At 35.0% G+C, this 22015-nt stretch overlaps 1 protein-coding gene and 1 long non-coding RNA gene across 3 annotated transcripts in view; one reads left to right on the forward strand and one right to left on the reverse strand.

Moving 5' to 3' along the window:
* The window catches only part of LOC136026071 (uncharacterized), a 51623-nt gene extending 31775 nt beyond the window's left edge, over nt 1-19848 (forward strand). The window contains exons 3-4 of the long non-coding RNA XR_010617195.1: nt 16244-16425; nt 18402-19848. This is a non-coding gene — a long non-coding RNA (uncharacterized LOC136026071). The remainder of the gene's footprint in view (nt 1-16243; nt 16426-18401) is intronic.
* Nucleotides 15797-22015, reverse strand: part of LOC136026068 (GILT-like protein 1) — a 35298-nt gene continuing 29079 nt past the window's right edge. For both annotated transcript variants that reach the window (XM_065702261.1, XM_065702260.1), the window contains exons 4-5: nt 20132-20281; nt 15797-15985 (exon numbers count right to left, since the gene is read on the reverse strand). In XM_065702261.1, the coding sequence (XP_065558333.1) occupies nt 15881-15985; nt 20132-20281 (255 nt within the window). In that variant the 3' untranslated portion in view covers nt 15797-15880. The remainder of the gene's footprint in view (nt 15986-20131; nt 20282-22015) is intronic.

The raw sequence follows: 22015 nt of genomic DNA on the forward strand, positions 1-22015 counted from the left end.
GGAAGTAACGGAGAAAATAATGTAAATCTGAGAATTCTAGTCCTTCGTCTAAAATTAAGCGAAAATCCAGAATGCACAAAAAAGGAAGGAGTTCCTTTTTACTTTTGACCCCTGTGCACAAGGACCTTATTCCATCTGAAAATGATGTATTACATAGAGGAGTCTGTTATTCTCTCTAAAACGAGGAGAAATTACCGAGTAACCATAGCGACCGGTTTACGCACTAATCACCCTGATGAGACACGAAAGGCTGAACAAGGCTAATTGAAAATTTCCATAGCAAATATCTATTGTGCTTGATTTTGTTCTGTGATTCTATTGTATTATCTATTTGTGCCTGATATTCTGTCGTCCAGGTCACAGGGCAACTTTATTATGAAAGAGAATGCTCGAATAAGATCATCTGAATTATTTACTTATCTTTATTATGTGACATTTTTTATCAGTAGTCAATAATGTTTGTTGATAAATATGGTGATTTTACTATGTTTGGCCAGTAAACAGAGCTGTTTATCTAATTTGGGAATTTGATAGCTAACGTGTTAAAGGTCATTTATTGAAGAATATTTTTCGATAAGTTTTTTTTGCATCAAAATTCAATTTACGAATTGTTTATCCTTTAGGAAACCCGACAAAGATAATTTTATTTTGGAGTTTTTGTTTCTTTAATGCTGTATTCCTCGTCAAGACTTTATCATTGTTATTATGATTATTGTTATTAATTTGTTCTTTATCTTTAAATTAAAAGATTTTTTTTTGCTCACTGTCATCAAATTCATGCAAGCACACCTGACTTTGCAAATATGGGGGAGAGCAGGGGATGATACTCCTGGGTTAAAGCTTGAAAGAGTAAACTGCTTATGATATTCTATGGAAAATATAAAGAAAATCTTAGTACTTTAGAGGGACATACGAAGATTAAAAACTCTACCTGTGTCATAGCAAGTTTTATTCTTTAAGTTAAAATTTATTTAAACGTTTAAATTCATTTAAACGTTTTATCTGCACTTCGAGTCATCAAGGAACGCAGATAGATGGAGGGGGCATCGCGGGGGAATAGCTTTTACAGCACAAAAACCAGTCAGATTATATTAAATCTATGGGGAAAACTACAATACTTCAGTACAATATTTCTGTTTTTTCTATCCTTGTTCTTCCTGTGATGCCCCCCATCCACACTGTGGAGTAACTCCTCAAAAGCGATACAGGGCTTACATCCTCTAACTCCCAGCCTAAATGACTGCTTCCATGCGATGTCAGTCTGAGATGTTTCACACGTTTTTGTAACTAAAAAAATTAAAGGAACATACTGGCTCATTTCAGAATCTAGCCGTCAATAGTAAAAAGGAGACGAGGCTTTTTAGAAGTCCATTCAACCAAGTCCACTTTTTAAATTTTCCGTGTTTCTGCGCATAGTGCTTGATTGATTTGTAATTTTAACCATCATGAAGATATTCTTAATTTTTTTTTATCTACCAAGAAAATGTTTAGCAAGGATATCGCAATGATTTTCCCACGGATGCTTCGTAAAAACAACATCAACTTTTCCACAATCTTAAAGTTGAAGATCTTACAGATGACAAATAAAATGCTGCCATCGGACAATTAATAACTTATCAAAAACGATTTTCAGTGAGCCTGTTCAAAATCCGCTTTTACGTTTACTTGAACAAATTTTGGAATTCTGAAAAAACATCATCAGACAGTTTTAGTATTAGAATTAAAATCAGATATGAATAATATGTTCCCTCAGATTTTTAATGTTTCTTTTGCAGATTTGTTCGAGTTGGGTTCTGAAGAGCCCAACTCCAGCCAAAATTTCTGATAACAACTAGGGTTGTGCTGATAGCACAGCTATAGTTGTGGTATTTTTTCAAACTGTTTTAGGGTTTTAATGTTAGCTTTAATGTTTGGGTCCCTTCTTTGGTTTTAGACGGGCTAGGTTAAGTCATCCGATAGATAGGGATATTAAAAGTAGTTGTGGTGTAAGTAAATTTAAAAGGCTTTTGAAGAATGGATTGTTTTCTAAATGTGGCTTTAATGATTGAATTGATAGGATATTTAACGGATAAAATAAAATGGTAGTCACTCAAGAATATTAGTATTATTATCCCTGTATTTTTATTTTGTTAACAACTGTTCAGGAAGGAGTTGATTGTTGAGTGTTAAGTTAGTGGCAACATGTGAATCATGTTCTGCTTATGCTTTATTCTGTTTTCTTATACCCTTTCTGAAGTAAAAAGGTGAAGACTGGACCTTACAGTCCTTACTGGTACTGCTGATTTCCGTTGCACGGCTCTTCAGCCAAGAAGTGTAAACGTGGGTGGGTGGGGGGCGAGCCATCTTTTGCTTTCACACACCCATCCTGCTTACCTACCCTAGGTTTTTTCTGGTATTCATCTAGATCTGGGTCAACGCTGGATGACCTTACCGAGTCAAGCCATTGACCCTCATCCGAAGCCAAATCACCAGTGACACCAGGACTCGAACCCTTATTTTCAAAGACTAAGGATTTTAATTTTAGGGTTCTAACCACTCGGCTAGACTGGCTAACCGAGTATATTGTATAGATTGTAAAAATTTATGCACTACTACTGTTATTGATAACAACTGAATTTGGCACAAGGACCTCTAAGGTGAACACAAAAGTGCAAAGGCATGTCAGTTTCTTGTCTATATTTATCGCAATGATCGCCACGCCTCGAGGGTACTACAGGAGGCCTAAAAATTTCTTCAGAGTTTCCACGATTGACCTCATCCACTGCACTTAAGTCGTTAGCTAACTGTTGTAACAAATATACCGTCAATGATAGTATTATTTCCCCCAATCCATCCGAGCACATTCTATCCTTTTTGCACCTGGAGCCAATTTTCTTCAAGCGTTGTTTCTTCAAGGCATTCTCCTAGACGCTGGCCTATATTTTGGAGAACCCCCGCATGTAAGTGGTGATCTACTTAACTTAGGTTAACTTAACCAACAAAAAGGGTAAAAAGTGGTTATTTTTTGTCCCTCTTTCCGAAACCAGGGCCCATTCAAAGGTACTTTCTTAAGCTGTTTGATGCTATGATGAAGATACGCAAATGTGTGTTTCAAAATGCGCTAGTTCGAAATAAGAAGAAAATATATAAATGTGTGCTTTAAAATATGTTGCTGTTATTTGAAATACGATGAAAAAATGAGAATGTGTCCTTCAATATCAGTTATTGCTCAAAACAAGATGAAAAAACAGATATTGAAGTTGCTCAAAACACGATGAAAATAGTAAATGTATGCTTAAAATGTATTTGTTGATTGAGAGAAGAAGGAAATATGGAAATGTGTGTTTTTGTTTGTCCGCTGTATCTATGTCTCTTTGTCTGTGTCTTTGTCTGTGCTTTTTTTCTGTGTGTCTATGTCAGTCTGTCTGGATCTGTGTGTCTGTGTCCTTGTGTCTTTGTTTATGTTTGTGTCAGTGTATCTGTATCTATATCCCTGTATCTGTGCCTGTGTGTGTGTGTCTGTGTGCCTGTGTGTCTGTGCCTGTTTGTCTGGATGTCTGTGTGTGTGCATGTGTATGTGTGTCTGTTTTTGTGTCTGTGCTTGTGCGTTTGTATCTGTGTGTTTGTATGTGCATCTGTGTGTCTGTGTCTGCGTGTCGGTAGGTGACTATGAATGAAAATAAATGATGCAATACCGATCTGTCCTTCAAACAATTACTTCAAAATCATCCAAGATTATCTTTCTAATATCTTCTTGATAAATTTGAAATCATTTATAAAGCTGATTTTATTGAATACACAACACATTGTCAAATTGCCAAACTCCATTTGAAAATATTACTGTTGGTAAAGAACCTGTTAAATTACTGCTTAAAAGAAAACAAATTGAAAAATAAAAAGGAAAAATAAAGAATAAGAATGTCTACATAGTTGTATCGTATCATCAACTAATTCAAAATGGTATTTTACTTCAATTTTTAATACCATTAGCAGCTAGGGTAAGACTGCTCTAACAAGTAGTTCAGCTGCATTACGTACATATGCTGGAAAAAAATTGTTGATAAAATTGCTGATTCTTCAAACGGCAAAGGTGAAGGTTCAATATTACTGGGGAATTTACCTTAAGGTTTAAAATTGCCAGGCACACACAAAATCGTTGGGTCTGGATTGGAAGTGGTTTTTGAAGCTCGTTAAAAATGTAGTAGACCCTAGAAAATACAATTAGAAGTAGTTAAAGTACCGAAACAGCGTGCAAGACTTAGGAAATTGGATGAAGCTAATATTTCACAATTCAAAGAATGCTCACTTCCAAAAATCGAAGACTGTCAGAAAGAATAAAAAATCACATAATACCATTAACAAATATTCATATATTGAATGAATTAGGTCATATTTCTTATTTTCAAGGTGTTTTTTTCTCGAGATAATTTACTAAGTAATATAAAAAAAGAAAGAAATATTATGTAATCAATTATGACTGTATGGGATCACGTGGGACATATGTGACCGTTTATTTCAGTGATCCCAAGTACTTATTTGTAAAATTTTATGATTCTTTGGAATATCAACCTAGAAATGAAATATTTAGCTATTAAAAGACTTCAAATAAGCAAATTGCCCATCATTCTACTCAAGGTCAAAATTTTAACTATGTGAATTGTGGTCATTTGTGTGTTGATTGTATAAAAAGAAAATTTAAGGGAATAGATACATAGAATTTTGTTTAAAGTTTATTTTCAAATATAAATGGAAGAAGAATTAGAAAAGAGATTTTTTGTTTATCGTAGAACTTTTTATCTTAAGTGTTTTATTGTTTTTTTATTTTCTTTTGCTGAAGACGGCCCTTAGATATAGGGCCGACATATTCAAATAGGTTTTGGCTGGTTCACTGTCTTGGGAAAAAATCATCATTATTCTCTCTTTTGTTGTGGTAAAAAATCCAATATCCTACAAAATCCAGTGGTTTGGTGATTTACTCCAAATACCACAATAATATCCTCTGAAAATTACGTTCGACTTGGAGGCTCCAGTCCCCTTCTTTTATGGAGCTTCTATCTCTTTGCATTTCCAAAAAAATCATTTTCAAAAATGGAAAGACTAAACGTGTTTTGTCCCACAGCTTACTTTAAATATATGGAAAAAAAACACCAAAGAAAGATTACTTCAAAATAGCTTTATTTGACCTTGAATTGCTGAGTGACTATTCCATCAAAGCTATCAATTGATTCTTTCAAACAGAGGTACCAGGTCCATACTACAAAGTGATTGTACTAAATAAAGGGCATGTAATATATCAGTTCCTCACGACAGAAGCCGTATTTTAAAATATTTTTATGAAAGCAACACGAGTACTCAATAATAATAAAAATGGCTCACGAGGTGATAAAAGTTACATACTTATAGTTAAAGATTACACCCTTTACATGTGGGAAAGAGAGACTTGGCATCTTCTCGAAGTCATAGTGAGACGATTAAAGGCTCATTTGGAAGCTAATGTCAACTCCCACACGCTATTCTACATTCAGCGCCACACCTGCGTACCATCTGTTACGGAAAAATACCTTGTCGGGGACTATTTCATGTACGGAAAGGGTCAGAAAACCGATCAGTCCCTCATAAGAAAGGTATTATTTGGAGGAACTTCTAAAATACATATAGCCTCGATTACATACATAAATAACAAGCAAAATAAAAACCTCTGCTATTGTGACACAAGTTGAAAATCGCTTGGATTTTCTCTTTTTCTATAACCTTAAAACAACAAATTCAGCATGTCTATCTTGGATCTCAATCTTGACTTTTGAGCCTACTGTATAATAAAATACGAAAACGTTATACTTTCTTCGGTGCAATCAATATAAAAGTTTTAATCACAATAAAATATTTATGAACATGGAACTCGTAATTCGTCTAAAAAAGAAACAAAACGCATTCAAAGTCATTTCTGACAGGTGTTGTTCAAATTTTAATGATTATGAGTGAACAGATATAGCTTTTGGATACAAAAACAAAATTAAAATAAAGCCATTCTACTCTACAACGCTAAGAATTAAACTATCATAGAATAATTCTGTTAGTCACGAACTCAAGCAAAGATCACGCAACATATCCGTGAAGCTTGAGAAATTTGACTAGGAAGATAAATAGAACTGATAATTATCTTGAAACGTTTGTTTGAAAACGAGCAAGATAAGAATTTTTAGTTGAACGCTTTAGAGCTAATATCTGATATTGAGGTAAACAAAAAATTCCAGAAAAAGTAACAGCCATGTTAAGAAAAGGTGTTATTGTACCATGAAAATATGATGAGAAGGTATATGATTAGTGCTGGTAGCACAAAAACAGCCTAAGCTCAAGCATGCTCTAGAGTTGGTCGAGCGACTTTGTTTGTGCTCAACCTATTTCTTAGAGATTTATCTTATTCTAATGTTAAACTTCCTAAATCCAACCATTGAATGTAATGAAGTTGTTGGGACCTTGGATTATAAAGAATTCAGCGTAGGGGGTGGGCCAAATAGATTCATCTGGTCTTTTCATGTCTCTTTAACAGTTTTATTTATTACGATATCATGGGTTTGTTGCGTGAATGTCAGAGGGGTGCACCCTCAAAGAAGATGCAAGACTAGAATTACTAGACTAGACAAACTAGGCTCAAAAGATTAGACAGACCAGATAGACTTGACTAGAATAGACACACTAGACTAGACAGACTAGATAAGCCAGACTAGACTGGTGAAACAAGTGAAATCCGACTAGATTACCTAACCTAAAATCAATCCGATACATCATACCTTAGTTCTATAACCATCCAGCTTAGTTCTGCCCTAGAAAGGATATATGGACACATGAATGATAGAATTATCTGCCAGCAAATGAAATGACGTCATTTTTATACAATCCTTAAAAGGGCTTATGCCAGATTGCGTCTCTTACCCGAGACTATCTGTCTTGGTGGTTTCTACAATTTACCATGGCTTGAGCCCCCAAGTACTTGAATTTGACTCAAAATCAATATTTTAATTCAAATTCCTGACATAATTTTCTATAAAACTCTTAAAAGGGCTTATGCCAGATTTGCTTCTCGCCCTAGACTACCTGTTTTGGCTTTTTCTACAATTATCCATGGCTTGATGCCCACAACTAATTGATTTTAAATCAAAATCAATGCACTCGATTTTGCTGATTTTGCTGTATGATTACACTTGTCTATCAACAAGTGAAATGGTATCATTTTTATGCAATCTCAAAAAGGGTTTATGCTAGATTTTGCCTCTCAGCCGAGACTAACTGTCTTTACTTTATCTACAATTACCCATGGCTTGATGCCCGCAACTACTTTATTTTTATTCTCCGTCCATACATAATCCTAGAATAGAACTAAGGTAGATAACGAGACCCAATCAGGCCTCCTGTAAGGAGACCGTAGACGGTCCATGATTTTGATCAGAAACTTCCGTCAATTGACTAACTCAAGCATAATTGACCGTCTAGGAACCTGATTAACGCTTGAGTAAAGGGTTGACGGTGATTGATAAAAAGTTTGAATGAATCAGTCATTTTGATGAAAAGCAATGTGTTTGATTATCTTAGGCCAAAATTGAAGGAATGTGATTGAAGTTTGATTGAAGCAAACGCCAATCGATTGACGGAAACTGGATCAAAATATTTGAGCGTCTTGGGCCTCCTTGAGATCTTTTTTGTCTTGTGTTTTTCTTAAGCCATTTTTGTAGGTACAACTTGATAGTTAAGTTCTTTCCAGTATATTGCGTCTAGATATATTATTTGTAGTCTAGATTCGGGCTATGGGGTTTTGCCACGATTTGGATTCAGAAGAAAAAAACCCTCTATGTTGATATTGATATAGCTTACAGGAGAAGATGACCCTAAAGATTAAGCTGGTTTTTGGAGTAAACATAAAAGTTACCCTTTTCAGTTGCTTATCCGGGATGCCCCAGCCTAAAACTGAGTGTGGCAGCCTCTGGTGTTCATCCGGGATACCCCAGCCTAAAACTGAGTGTGGCAACCTCTGGTGGTGATTGAGCAATAGCGGTATTGGCAGATTCCAAGTATGAGGATCCTCAGGAACGGTTTCCCTTAGGCTATAAGAAAACAGCCTGCAAGTCATAACCTGTATAGACTGTTTTACATATGAAGTAGAGTGGAAGCGTCAGTATTACTGTTGGCCCTCCTCCGACTCCTACAGAAGAGGTTTCACAGAATTTTACAGAAGGATAAATTTCAAATTTATCCATCAAAAGTTAATAATATGAAAAAATTCCAACTTTTAGAAAACTTGAGAAAACACCTCTTTTTTATTTTATTTTACTTGCTATTAAAGATGTAGATTTTAAGCCTCCAGTTACAGATGCTGTGCAGGTACATGGTGTCAAATTTGTCTCTTGGCATATATGCATCTGTAAAAAATGAATGTAGCTACTAGAGGAGATGGTCATGGACTGTGTTACAGAGGGGAGGGGGGTGAGTTTAAAACCTCAAAACGCATATTTCTTAGCTTAAATTTTCAAACCGTCAATTCATTTTTTATGCAGTAACGGACTGAAGATCTAAATCCAACCCTCCTTCATTTATCGAACATCCTCTGGAATGTTTCTATCTGTGCAGGGTGGGGTCGAAATAAAAAACACCCGTGCTGGTGCGTTTGCCCCGGTGCCCGTCCCCGTGATGGAACACTTCAAACTGACGAGCAAAATTCTATTTTTGCTCCAATGACTATTCAAATGGAACTGAAATCTGTAGTAGTGGGCTATTTGGCTAGAATACCAGTAAATATAAAACACATTCATCTGACTACCGCATGTATTAGACTCATTTTCAAGAACTGGATCATCAACGTTACTAGGACCCTCGGTTAAAAAAAAAAAAACACATTAATAGATTTTTCCAAAAAAAATCACAATAATACTTCATTTCAGAATTTTTGATACAAACACTACAATACTGTCAGACGTTGTATACAAAACGCCTTTACATGTATACAAACGCCTAGACGTTGTATACAAAACGCCTTTAAATTTGTGAATAAATTCTTATGTTATTACCACAAAATTTAATCATCCCCTAAGGGATTCTAGATTAAAATGTCTCCTGTACATCAAAGTCCAGACACCAATGGAATCAAATTTTGATGTAGTCTCGGAGTTTTAGAGGCCCACAGGTCAGGGTAGGACACACAGTGGCTATACCTCAATGTACGGTCAGAGCCAGAGAAACTAGGTTATAAAACCCACAGTAGTTGTATTTGTTTATAACACATAGCTTAGTGACAACGATTCACCCCCCTTAATGTAAGTAGCTTTCACATATAGAGATGGTGCCAAAACAATCACATAAGTGGAGGGTGTCACTAAATTCTAAAAATGGGGGTTGGACACAATTTCACAGCAATCCCTTAATGATAAACTAACTATTTGAAATTTCAAGAAAAAGTGAACCTTTCCCATTGGGGCTAGATGATTACTGATATACGGAGCATTTAAGTCAACATAAAGGATATAGCCACTATACAAATAGCTATAAGCTATCTGTTGTCATTTGGTGATAAAAAGTCCATGTAGATTTAATAACTGCCAAGTAAGCAGAGAAATAAAAATCATTTGATTATTTGCCTTTTCCCCGCAAAGAAAAAGCTAAGTAAAAAGAATTGACTAGTTTATTTGTACCTTGGTAGGGTTAAACTATAGACAGTTTGATTTTAAGAACTTCGCACAGATTTTGGAAGAAACAGATTATTACAAATATTTTGTGAACCATATAAGGTAGAAGAAAACCGAGCTCACTGATCTATAGCTCTTGACTAGTTTGACTTGATAGACCTTTGATCCAAGGTCAGCCAATAAAAATATAATATCTTTTGAGCTATCAGAGCCGTGCTCAAATCTACCTATTACCAATTTGGTGATAAAAGCTTGTATATGTTTAACAACTGACCAGTAAGCTGACGAATCAACATACTGGAACATCTTCGTTTAGCAGAGGAATGCTTCAACTCTTCAAACTATACACTAAAGTCCAACTTTTACGTGACGAGTCTATTAGAATTAAATAAAAAAGACTAGTTTTTTTAGCTGAAAGTAAGGAGCGACATTAAAACTTAAAACGACCAGTAAATACTCCGTGCATGAAAGGGGCTGTTCCTTTCTCTACGTCCCGCTCTATACGCCAAGTTTGACTCTTTCTCTCAATTCTGCTTTATTAAACAGTAAAAAACTACTTCCTTACTTTCAGTTAAAAAAAACTAGTTTTTTTATTTAATTTCTGACCGTTTTTGAATTAATGTATGTTTGGTTTTGGCTCTCCGCACATAAATTGTTAAAATGAAATTTACACATTAATTCTTTTTTTGGCTAAATAGCTTTCTCATAGTTTTGATCAGACGATTTTGAGAAATAAGGGGTGGGGAAGCTCCAAGCCCTCCCGCGCGCGTAAGTCGTTACGTGCCATATTAGCTACGTACCATTGTAGTTGTGTCCCTGTGTCCCACCTGTGAATAGAGATAGATATATATATATTTGTAACTACGTAAAACTTGCGAATATACAACATTCTTGGCTGTCCCATTGTCTGTGCATATAAATAGATTGTCAGGTTTACCGACTCTTGAACATGCAACATATAATTGTCCATGGGAAAAACAATCTGTATTCAGATCTATATCTCATTATTCTAATGATTGCCCTTGAGCTTTGTTGATGGTGATTGCTAATCGAACATTTCCTGTTTCCCCGTCGTCATTTATATATGCCCCTGTGCCCCCCGGCGTTCCTGTGTCCCGGTCGTCATTTGTGTCCCGGTGTCCCAGTCTGTAATTTCTCTTTGAGTGTCGCGGTCGTCATTTATATTCCCTGTGTCCCGGTGTCCCGGTCGTCATTTTTGTCCCGGTTGTCATTTGTGTTCCGGTGTCCCGGTATGTAATTTCTCTTTGATTGTCCTGGTCGTCATTTATATTCCCTGTGTCCCGGTTGTCATTTGTGTCCCGGTGCTTTGCTGATGCTGATTGCTAATCAAACATTCCTTGTGTCCCGGTCGCTTTCTCTTTGAGTGTCCCGGTCGTCATTTATATTCCCTATACTCCCTGTGTCCCGGTGCTTTGTTGATTGCTAATCGAACATTCCTTTTGTCCCGGTCGCTTTCTCTTTGAGTGTCGTCATTTATTTTTTTCTTTTTTAGTTCTTTTAGTTTTTACCTTTTTTAGTTTTTTTTAGTTTTTTAGATGAAATTTTTTTTCAGTTTTTTTCCTTTTTTTCTTTTTAGTTTTTTATTGGTTTTTACCTTTTTTTTTAGCTTTTTTAGTTTTTTTTCGTTTTTTCTTTTTACTTTTTTTTTAGTTTTTATCTTTTTTATTTTTTTTTATTTTTATTCTTAATTTTATTAGTTTTCTTTTTCTCTTCTATTTTTCAGTTTTTTCCTTTTTTTTAGTTTTTTTTTAGTTTTTAGTTTTTTTAGTTTTTTACCTTTTTTTAGTTTTTTTAGTTTTTTTAGTTTTTTAGCTTTTTTATTTTTTTTATTAGTTTTTAGTTTTTTTTTGTAGTTTTTGCCTTTTTTTAGTTTTTTCAGTTTTTTTTTTAGTTTTTAGTTTTTTACCTTTTTTAGCCTAACCAGCATTTGAACCTGGGACCTTCATTCTCCGTTCTGAGACCCTCTCTCACCGAGTGACTACTCCAGCATGTTCATTTTGGTGTTTTAAATGGTATATTATTAACCAAATTAATGTGTTTTACAATATACTAAGCATCGTCATAACAAAAATGACGACAACTAATTTCATGACGTCAGCCGACACAGAAACATGACGTCACCTGATCCACAGACAGACAGACAGACAACTTATTTTTATATATATAGATGTCCCAGTGTCCCGGTCGTCATTTGTGTCCCGATGTCCCGGTCTGTAATTTCGTCAGTCGACAAACATGACGTCAGTCGACACACAAACATGACGTCACTCAACACACAGACAACTTATTTTTATATATATAGATAGATATGAGGGGGTTTGTCCCCTCGTTAATACCTCGCTCTTTATACTAAAACTTAAGTTTTTCCCAATTCTTTAAGAATGACCCCTGAATCAGAAAGGCCGTAGAATAAATAGTTGAAATTACTAAAGATACTTTAGCATAACGAGCGAGGTATTTAGGAGGAGAAGAACCCCTCATATGCGTAATAATCTCTTTTCGTTTTAAGTTTTAATGCTACTCCTTACTTTCAATTGAAAAAACTTTTTCAAGTTTATTTTTTCATTGTTTTTTTTTATAGTAATGCTAGAAATTCTGCGCCCTTTTCATTGAATTTCTCTTCCCCCATGACATATTCCTCCAAGGGAAGATCCTCCCACATAGCCCCCTCCCCTCAATCCCCCCGAACCAAAAAAAATCCCCCTGAAAACGTCTGTACACTTCCCAATAACCATTACTGTATGTAAACAATGGTCAAAGTTTGTAAATTGCAGCCCCTCCCCGGGGTCTGTGGGGGAGTAAGTCATCCCCAAAGACATAGTTATTATGATTTTTGACTATGCTGAACAGAACACATATCTCAAAATTTTGATCCGTTGACTTTGGGTAAAAAATGAGCGTGGGAGGGGGCCTAAGTGCCCTCTAATTTTTTTGGTCACTTAAAAAGGGCACTAGAACTTTTCATTTCCATTAGAATGAGCCCTCTTGCGACCTTCAAGGACCATTTAGTTGTTACGATGACCCCTGGGAAAAAACAAAAAAAAAACAAATAAACACGCACCCGTTATCGGTCTTCTGGCAAAAAATACGAAATTCCACATTTTTGTAGATAGGAGCTTGAAATTTTTGCAATAGGGTTCTCTGATATGCTGAATGCGATGGTGTGATTTTCGTTAAGATTCTGTTACTTTTAGGGGGTGTTTCCCCCTATTTTCCAAAATAAGGCAAATTTTCTCAGGCTTGTAACTTTTGATGACAAAGATTAAATTTGATGAAACTTATATATTTAAAATCAGCATAAAAATCCGATTCTTTTGATGTATCTTTTAGCATCAAAATTCCGTTTTTTAGAGTTTCGTTTACTATTGAGCCGGGTCGCTCCTTACTACAATTCGTTACCACGAACTATTTGATATACAATCCATACAAAATGAGCCTTAGGTATAGACGGTTCATTTTGTGACAGCAACGGTAAAAATTCTGCATATTTAAGAAAAAAACTATTAGAATAAAGATATGTCGATCTTTTAAGGGTATTGGAAAAGATGCTTTAAGACTCAACAGATACTAACATTTTTAGACTCAAATGTTTTAGTTTTCGTGACAGGCTATTCAGGTTAGTGTGGATTGAGATTCAACAGTTTAATATATATTAAATACCGAACTGTTACAATAAAAGCTTAAATTAATTGCAAAGAACGGTTATCTAATCTGAAAGCCAACCTTCCTTTTTCTTAGGAAATTTTTTTCTTACTTCTGGGACTGAATGCACTAAAATTAACCTTTTTTGCACCCTTTGATAAGGGTGCATTTATATTGATCTGCTTTATTCTATAAAATGGTAGTTTTCTAAGTGCGACGGAGGTTATCGCCCCATATACTCCTGCTTTAATACTTCGATGCCTCGATGTCTAGTCACAGCACTTCGATATATGAGAAATAAGGTTCCACGTTCAAAACTATCGTTCCATCATAAGAGAGGAGCTATTACTCTGGAGGAGGACCAACAGTAATATTGTTTGAAAGTGTTCGAATAGTATCCTTTTGGCAAATCTTATCCCTCCTTCGTGAAGAGGTTGTTTCACAAGATAAATATGGTAAGTGTTGTTCTTGGCAGTAAACGCGCGAAGGTTGTTTTTGCCCCGTCTGATGAAAAGCTGTCACCACAGCTACTATCCATTTGAAATGAGGGCCAATTAACTAAATAACGACCGGATACAGTCTAGTTTAGTCAAAGTCTGTCTTTCCTTCTTTTTGATTAAATAAAAAAAACAAGTTTTTTTAAATGAAAGTAAGGAGCGACATTAAAACTTAAAACGAACAGAAATTACTCCGTATATGAAAGGGGCTTTTCCTCCTCGACACCCCGCTCCTTACGCTAAAGTTTTTTATTGTTTTAAAAAGTAGAGTTGGGAGAAAGAATCAAACTTTAGCGCAAGGAGCGGGGTGTCGAGGAGGAAAAGCCCCTTTCATATACGGAGTAATTTCTGTTCGTTTTAAGTTTTAATGTCGCTCCTTACTTTCATTTAAAAAAAACTTGTTTTTTTTATTTAATTTCTGAAGTTTTTTAATTAATGCATGTCTGATTTTGGCTCTCCGTACATAAATTATTAAAATGAAATTTGCATATTAATTCTTTTTTTGGCTAAATGGCTTTCTCTTAGTTTTGATCAGACGATTTTGAGAAATAAGGGGTGGGGAAGGAGGTCTTGTTGCCCTCCAATTTTTCGGTTACTTAAAAAGGCACCTAGATCTTTTATTCTTAACGAACGTTTTTATTAGTAAAAAAAAATACGTAACTTAAGAATTAACTTACGTAACAAACTTTTATATTCTTATATTTTTGATTATATATATGAGGGGGCTGGTCCCCTCATTAATAACTCGCTCTTCACACTAAATCTTGTTTTATCCCAATTCTTTAAGAATGACCCCTGAATCAGAAAGGCCGTAGAATAAATAGTTGAAATTATTAAAAAAAAATTTAGCATAAAGAGTGAAGTGTTTATCTCCTCCTAAATACCTCGCTCTTTATGCTAAAGTATATTTAGAACCCCTCATATGCGTAATAATCTCTGTTCCTTTTTAAGTTTTAATGCTTCTCCTTACTTTCGATTGAGAAAACTTTTTCATGTTTATATTTTCATTGTTTTTTTTATAGTAATGCTAGAAATTCCTGCGCCCTTTTCATTGAATTTCTCTTCCCCCATGAAATATTCCTCCAAGGAAAGATCCTCCCATATAGCCCCCTCCCCTGAACCCCACACCCAAACCAAAAAAAATCCCCCTGATAACGTCGGTACACTTCCCAGTAACCATTAGCCTACTGTATGTAAACATTGGTCAAAGTTTGTAACTTGCAGCCCCTCCCCCAGGGACTGTGGGGGGTAAGTCATCCCCAAAGACATAGTTATTATGGTTTTCGACTATGCGGAACGAAATGGCTATCTCAAAATTTTTATCCGTTGACTTTGGGAAAAAAATGAGCGTGGGAGGGGGCCTATTTTCCAAAATAAGGCAAATTTTCTCAGGCTCGTAACTTTTGATGACAAAGACTAAATTTGATGAAAGTTATATATTTGAAATCAGCATAAAAATCCTTTTCTTTTGATATATCTTTTAGCATCGAAATTCCGTTTTTTAGGGTTTCGTTTACTATTGAGCCGGGTCGCTCCTTACTACAGTTCGTTACCACGAACTGTTTGATAACACCAAGGAACTATTGAAAGAGAGATAAAAAGAGAGAGAGAGAGAGAGAGAGAGAGAGAGAGAGAGAGAGAGAGAGAGAGAGAGAGAGAGAGAGAGAGAGGCCTAATGACAGTGACAGCAATTAGAGAGGGTGCCGGGAGGAGGGAAAATTTTACTCTTAAATTTTTTTGCTTCTCCCCCTCTTTCCTTGATTTTGGAAAATTCCCGTTTTAATATTTTTATAGTGAAATCCCAAAAATAACAAAATTGCCCCTCCTCCTAGATTTTGAAAAGCGAGCTTTTGCTTCTTCCCTCCCTATTTTCTGCTTTCTTCATTCGGTTTCACTGCCCAGGGATGGAAAAGAAGGAAGAAGGTGCAAAAAAGAGAAGGGGAGAGAGAGAAATAAGGGAGAAGAAGATGGGAGAAGCAAAAATTGTAGATGAACTTTTATGTAATTAGATATATTCAATAAAATAATATGGTACTTCAAAAGAAAATGAACAGTTTATTTCAACTACTAGTTTCTTTTCGTTTGGCACTGAGCTGGAGCCACTGTTAAGCGGTTGCAAACCTCTGATTTCAAGGCAAAAAATCCATTCCATTGACTCTGTTCATTCCATTCCTAAAAAAGAAATAGAAATTATAATTGAAGAAAAATAGAGGATATTGAGATAAGCAACTAAGAGAGAACCCAAAAAAAGAAACATGAACCACTTTTTTTACAAAATTTTTTCTTTGGAAAAAATACTTGTTTTACTTAAATATACCACAAAACCCACCTGAAGAGGGATCTCGAGAGTTTTTGGTACTTCTTTTGCACAGTAGGTTTTTTTCCAACAGTTTTATTTGGATAATCTTAATTTTACTCTGTGTTTTCTAGGTGTTGCTCCAAGTAGTCTGACCAAAATATGGCCCAAATGACCCTGATCTCCTCTGAAAAAATGGCCGTGATCATCTCTGACCAAATACCCATGATCTCCTCTGATCAAATAAGCCAGATCTACTGCATGATGCGTTTCCTCCAACCAAACTGCACACTCCTACGCACACTTTTCCAGCGAGGTACAATAGAAGAAAGTATTCTGAGAGACTAGCGTCTGCATTTATTTAAAAGTCTTATTTTATTTACTCAAAATAAGTCTTCTCAAAATTTTAAATAACAAGATATGTACAGACATGTACATTACATTACTGAAAACATGAAGAACCAATCCCAGTAGTTTCTCCGATTACTGTAATCTCTAACACTCTCCTCACTTATTCCTTTTTATTTTCTTCCAAAGTTTTTAAATAAGTTTCCATGTTATGTAAAAACTCAAACTGTTTCATTATTTTTAAGTATTTTTATCATATTTCATGCTTTATGTCTGACGAATTTTTGACAACTATTTTGAATGAGTTTTTGTTTTAAGCACAAGCTATATCCTTGACATCTTTATTTAAAAATCTTAATCTTTGTTTTAAAATTGTCGTCTGTTTTAAATATTTTGAATGATAGTATGAGCCACTATTACTGTCACTATCACACCTATTACTATTACTACTACTAACAATCTACAGCAGCGTCAAGCTACTTGCTGCCGACACAGCTGCACACGCTACTCCTCCACCCAAACCTATTCAAAGTTTCACTTTTTATTTTGTCTTCTGAAGATCAAATTCACTGTAATTGGAAGCGAACCACATTACAACTTATTGTTTGATATGCCATCAACAATACGAGTACCTACAACTATCCTTAGACAATTCCTTTCGAAAATTTTTAACAAAAATTTCCAGTTTTTCAAGACACCCACATTTCAAAGCCACACTTGACCACTGGCATTGACATGCCTTATAATTTTCTACTCTTAGTTTGTAGACTTATTTTCCTGCTCTTTGAAACTTCTCAAACAGGGTACCTTGAAAAGTTATCCTGTGCCATAGCTATTCTGCTTTTTAAATCTTAGCCACAAGCGCCATCTTTATTAATAATATTTTTCACGTAAAAGTGAACCTATCTACTTGAGCGATTTTTGCGTTACCAGCATCACATCTTCATCCTCAATTACTTCTAGTCTAAAGGACTTAGTGTTCTTAAAATTACTTTTCAAACCTATTTTGTACCCTTAACTCCCAAAACGCCAAAAGATTCACTTACTTCACTAAAAATAACACTTCAATGACATTCGAACCATTTGCATAGCGTATGTCTAGAATAGTTTTATATCCGAAATAGATATTTTTAAAGTTGCCTCAAGTTATGAGTAGGCCAATCAAGGCTTGTGGTAGTTCATTTTTTAAATAAATCATATCTAGCCCAAAAAGCACCCAAAACTTAATCCTGAAGGAGACTTGAGGCATCAAATTTTTCTTAATGCTTTCAAAAAATCGAAATTGCCTTTTAATCATCGTAGGTTGTACTACGGTAACTCACCCTAAAGGCTGTTTGATTGAAAATCTTATTAAAAATAACTTTAAAGAAATATTGAGAAATTTGATTTATTACCCCCTAATCAGTTGGGTTCAGGAAAGGAATGAATACAGAACAGGCAATAGTATATTTAACTATTTGTATAAATCAATATCTCAATAAAGGTTATTGAGTTGCAGCAATATTTTCAGACATTATTAAAGCTTTCAACACTGTTGATCATTTTATACTTGTTGAGAAATTGCAAAGATGTAGAGTTTTGAAAATTTCTCAATTTGATCATTAGTTTCTTTCTAGTCGTTCAAAGAGAATAATAATATTTGAATTAATGTCTCAACCATTGCTTATTGGGTGTGGTGTACCACAAGGATCTATTTCAGGCCCTTATTGATTCATGTCAATGATATTTTTTCTTCTTAACGGTTACTTGTGAATAAAGTTTCAGACTTTACGGCAAAAGAGATGAACGTTGTTCACCCGATATTTGCTGATGACACAGCTCCAATCGTGTGTGCGAAAACGACTGAATTATTGGTTTCTTCATTATCTGATACTAATCAAGGGATATCCATTTCGATGATGTACGACTCTATTACCATTAATCAAAATAAGTTTGGTTTTTTAGTTTTCAGACGGTCTGAAATCGTTATTCATGGATCTTCAGTTGAAGCTTGAAGCCTTTCAATGTGGTGGAAATCAAGCGTTCGACATCTTGGTATTATTGTTGATAAATCACTGTCATTTGAAGGTCATATTGAGAAAGTTTCAAATTAATCAACTACGAATGTTGGCAGAATTCAAAAACCTAAACATTGTTTCCTGAAGGGTATAATCCGTATATTACACTTTAGTTCAATCCACTCCTGTGTTTTGTGTTATAGTCCAGTATGGCTAGGGACTTTCACCTCAATCCTTCACCCGGTCCATATGAACCCCGTTTTATGTTAAGTTGAAAATACTTCCAGCGGTATCTTTCCTTAATTTTTATGTTGGTATTTTTATGTATAATTACGTCAGATTTACTATTATTACGGTATTTTTGTTTTTATTGATGGAGTTAGGGTTGATTTAGTGTTAGCAGGGCACATGATGCATTAGTTACGCTTTTTTGCTTGTTTTTTTTTTCAACCTCTTCCAAGCTTTATGTAAATTAGATTTTTTTTAATTTTGTGGATTTTCGCATTATCCCTCCCCCATAGCATACCGTGTCATTCAGAGATGATGTAGTTGTGTTAATATTTTTGTTAAAATTGGCATGTGATAAGTGATTAGACTTTGGCCATTTAACATGGGCAGTGTTTGAATTGAATACGCATGCATCATTAACAGTCCAGCTGTATTCCTCAGAACCATAAAAAACAAAACAAAAACAAATTAAATTCATTAATTGAAATGTGGGTATAAATTAAAAGTATAACATGACCATTCTGTCTAAAATGGCATTTATATCTCGGATGTTATAAAAAATAAAAGATAAGGAAGTATCTAATCTTATGATTTCTGTATTTATAATTAATTGTATTATTTTGATTGGTAGGGTTGTATGGCGTTTGGTGCTGTTTTTATTACAAAAGTAATGACTTAAGTGGCCTCTCTTATTAATTTACCACTCTCTTCATATCATCCTCGAAAGGTTCAAGAACATTTTTGTCTTTGTGACTGTTACTGGTGGCCGTAACAGTGCACTAAAATTTTAAGAGATTTTAGGTCAAATTTGATTGTTGACGTCCAGACTAAACTTCAAAATAGCCTATGTTCACTAATTGTTGGTCTGACGTCAAGCGTAGCTACGAAGAATACGCAGGCGGGCTGCTAGAACCCCTACAAAAAATTATGGTCCTTACATAGGGCACTAGAACTTTCGATTCCCGGTCAAATGAGCCTTCTTGTAAGTTTCAATTGATCCTTCTCTGGATAATGGCCGAGAAAAGAAAATAATATATGGGAGGCAAATCACTATTTACTTAATCACCTCTATTGCTCGGAGTCTTGTTTCTGTTTACTTTTATTTAGTTGATATGGTTGTTTCAATCGAAGTTGGATGCTTGATCCTAATAAATTCTTAAATTTTATTATAGCAATTGTGACCTTCTGGAAGGAAAACAAACCCTTTTCTTAGTAATTTATGTTTCTTCTCAGTATTGTTTTTTTTTTCAAAAGAGATTTTAGTTTATATTTGGACATATTTGCTTTTGTTTTTAGCCTTTATATTTCTTTGCTAAGCTCAACAACCACAAAATTTGGCATTTTGTGAATGTTGTTTTGGCATAAATCCAAAATCTTTGGCGTATTTAACATTGATTTTTGTCTGAATAAAATAGGCTAAGCTCGTCTTATTCTGAAACAATGCCTTACCCCATCGAAGATTAGCCAAGGTACGAAAGTGAGTGCAGGATCTAAGGAAAGAGTTTCATCACCGTAATCCTTTAGAAGAGCCTTCCCTTCAAGACCTTCATAGCATGCTTGTATAGATGGAACATAGCTCTGGCCGACACTGGCACCACACTGAAACAAAAATAGAAACTTATTTGCATTCTCTTTTAATTTGCGTTATTCACTGAATTTTAACACTCAAAGAAATATAAATCCACTTCAACAAAATATCGGCGTCACTTTTTTTTTAATGAAGACTCGACTGTAAAAGAGAAAATAATTTGAAACGGTTACTAAGAAAATATTATAATTTTGAAAAAATATTTTACGAAATGATAGTCTACAGCTCTGATTTAATGTTCTATTTCAAACTATTAGATTTCACTTAATTTTAGCTGAAACGGCAAATTAAGAAAAACAAACCTAGAAGTAAGAAGCTTCTTATAATGGTGCTCATCTTTGCCTGGGTCAAATAGTTGTATATTTTTTTTATTAATGGAGACCATCCATGATGAAGATCGTAAATACTAACGAAAGAAAATACATCTTCAAAAAGAAAGTAACATCGTTTTTGTTTTGTTTAAATAAATAATTTTCTTCTGCTCATAAATTACGTGATTTCAAGTACTGTCTACTAACTGGTGCTTTTAACTGTAGGCTCCATAACTATAAAATACGAACTTGCAAAGAAAATTTTTTTCTAGCTTGTTTTCAATATTGTGAACATACTGCAAGGTGACAGTTGTTATGTTCTGACATTATTTATGCAAACTTTGCGTATAAAATTTCTAAGGAATCTTAAGGCTAAACGACACTTTCAGATGGTGGTTCAGCTCTTGATTCCCTTGACATGAGACCCTTGACATTTATTAATAATAATTTGTCTGAATTAAACCTCAATTTATGTTTTTTTTATAATAGCCGATTTATTTGGTTGGAGGAAGGGGGAGATAGCTATTTACGTCATATAAGAGTAGACTCTGTGGTAGCACAAATATCGATGCTTTCCTTGGGATCGCAGAGTGGATGGATGGTGGAGTGCCAGAAACAATGGTGGCTCTGACTCGGATGATACTGTTTCTGACGAACGTCAAGGTGCTAGAAACAAGAATTTGAAGACTTTGAAGAGAAAATCCTCACAGTTTGTTCAATATGATGTAAGTTCTGACGGTTTATCAGAGGATCCTGAGTTTGACAACGGTTTGGACTCTGATATCAGCATGGGACCTGCAAAAGACCCTGATAGACAGGGCCAGGCTATGGCGGAGGACTATGTTGTGATCAATTTGGCCGGAAAGAAGTCCACACTACAATACCTTGCCAGAGTTAACAAACAATTCAATCTGAAAAAGAATGAAAATAAAAACGCTGGAATCGACATCGAGTTGGAAATTACATTTCTGAGGCCGTGGCTTCTTCGAGCTACAAGTTTTTGATGACAGAAAAAACAAACTGTGCCAACACAAGCCAGGTACAAATGGTGTTCCCAGCGCCTTCTGAGGTCGATGGCACCTCGAAAACCTCTAGTCAGTTTGTGTTGTGGTGGGTCCACCCGGTTTTATGATCCCCTAGGGATATTCTTTTACTGAAGCAACTGATTTGGTCAGTTTTGAAGGCTGTTTGTTAGGTTTTTTCTATGATTTTTGTAATAACTGATGTTTTTATCGCTTTTGATACATTTGATACCAATAAAAAGTTTTACGGCAAATCTGACGGTCCTAGGGCCGATGGTTCAAGCTGGTTGTCAAAGTTACCCCAAAACCAGGTGACTTTGATAATCGATATTATAGTTAAAAACAAAGTACTTGCGTTAGAGATGCAAAACTGAGCGTCATAGGCTACCATATCGTTGCAAAAGTCGCACTA

This window comes from Artemia franciscana, chromosome 4 (assembly GCF_032884065.1).
Source record: "Artemia franciscana chromosome 4, ASM3288406v1, whole genome shotgun sequence".
Taxonomy (NCBI): Eukaryota; Metazoa; Arthropoda; class Branchiopoda; order Anostraca; family Artemiidae; genus Artemia; species Artemia franciscana.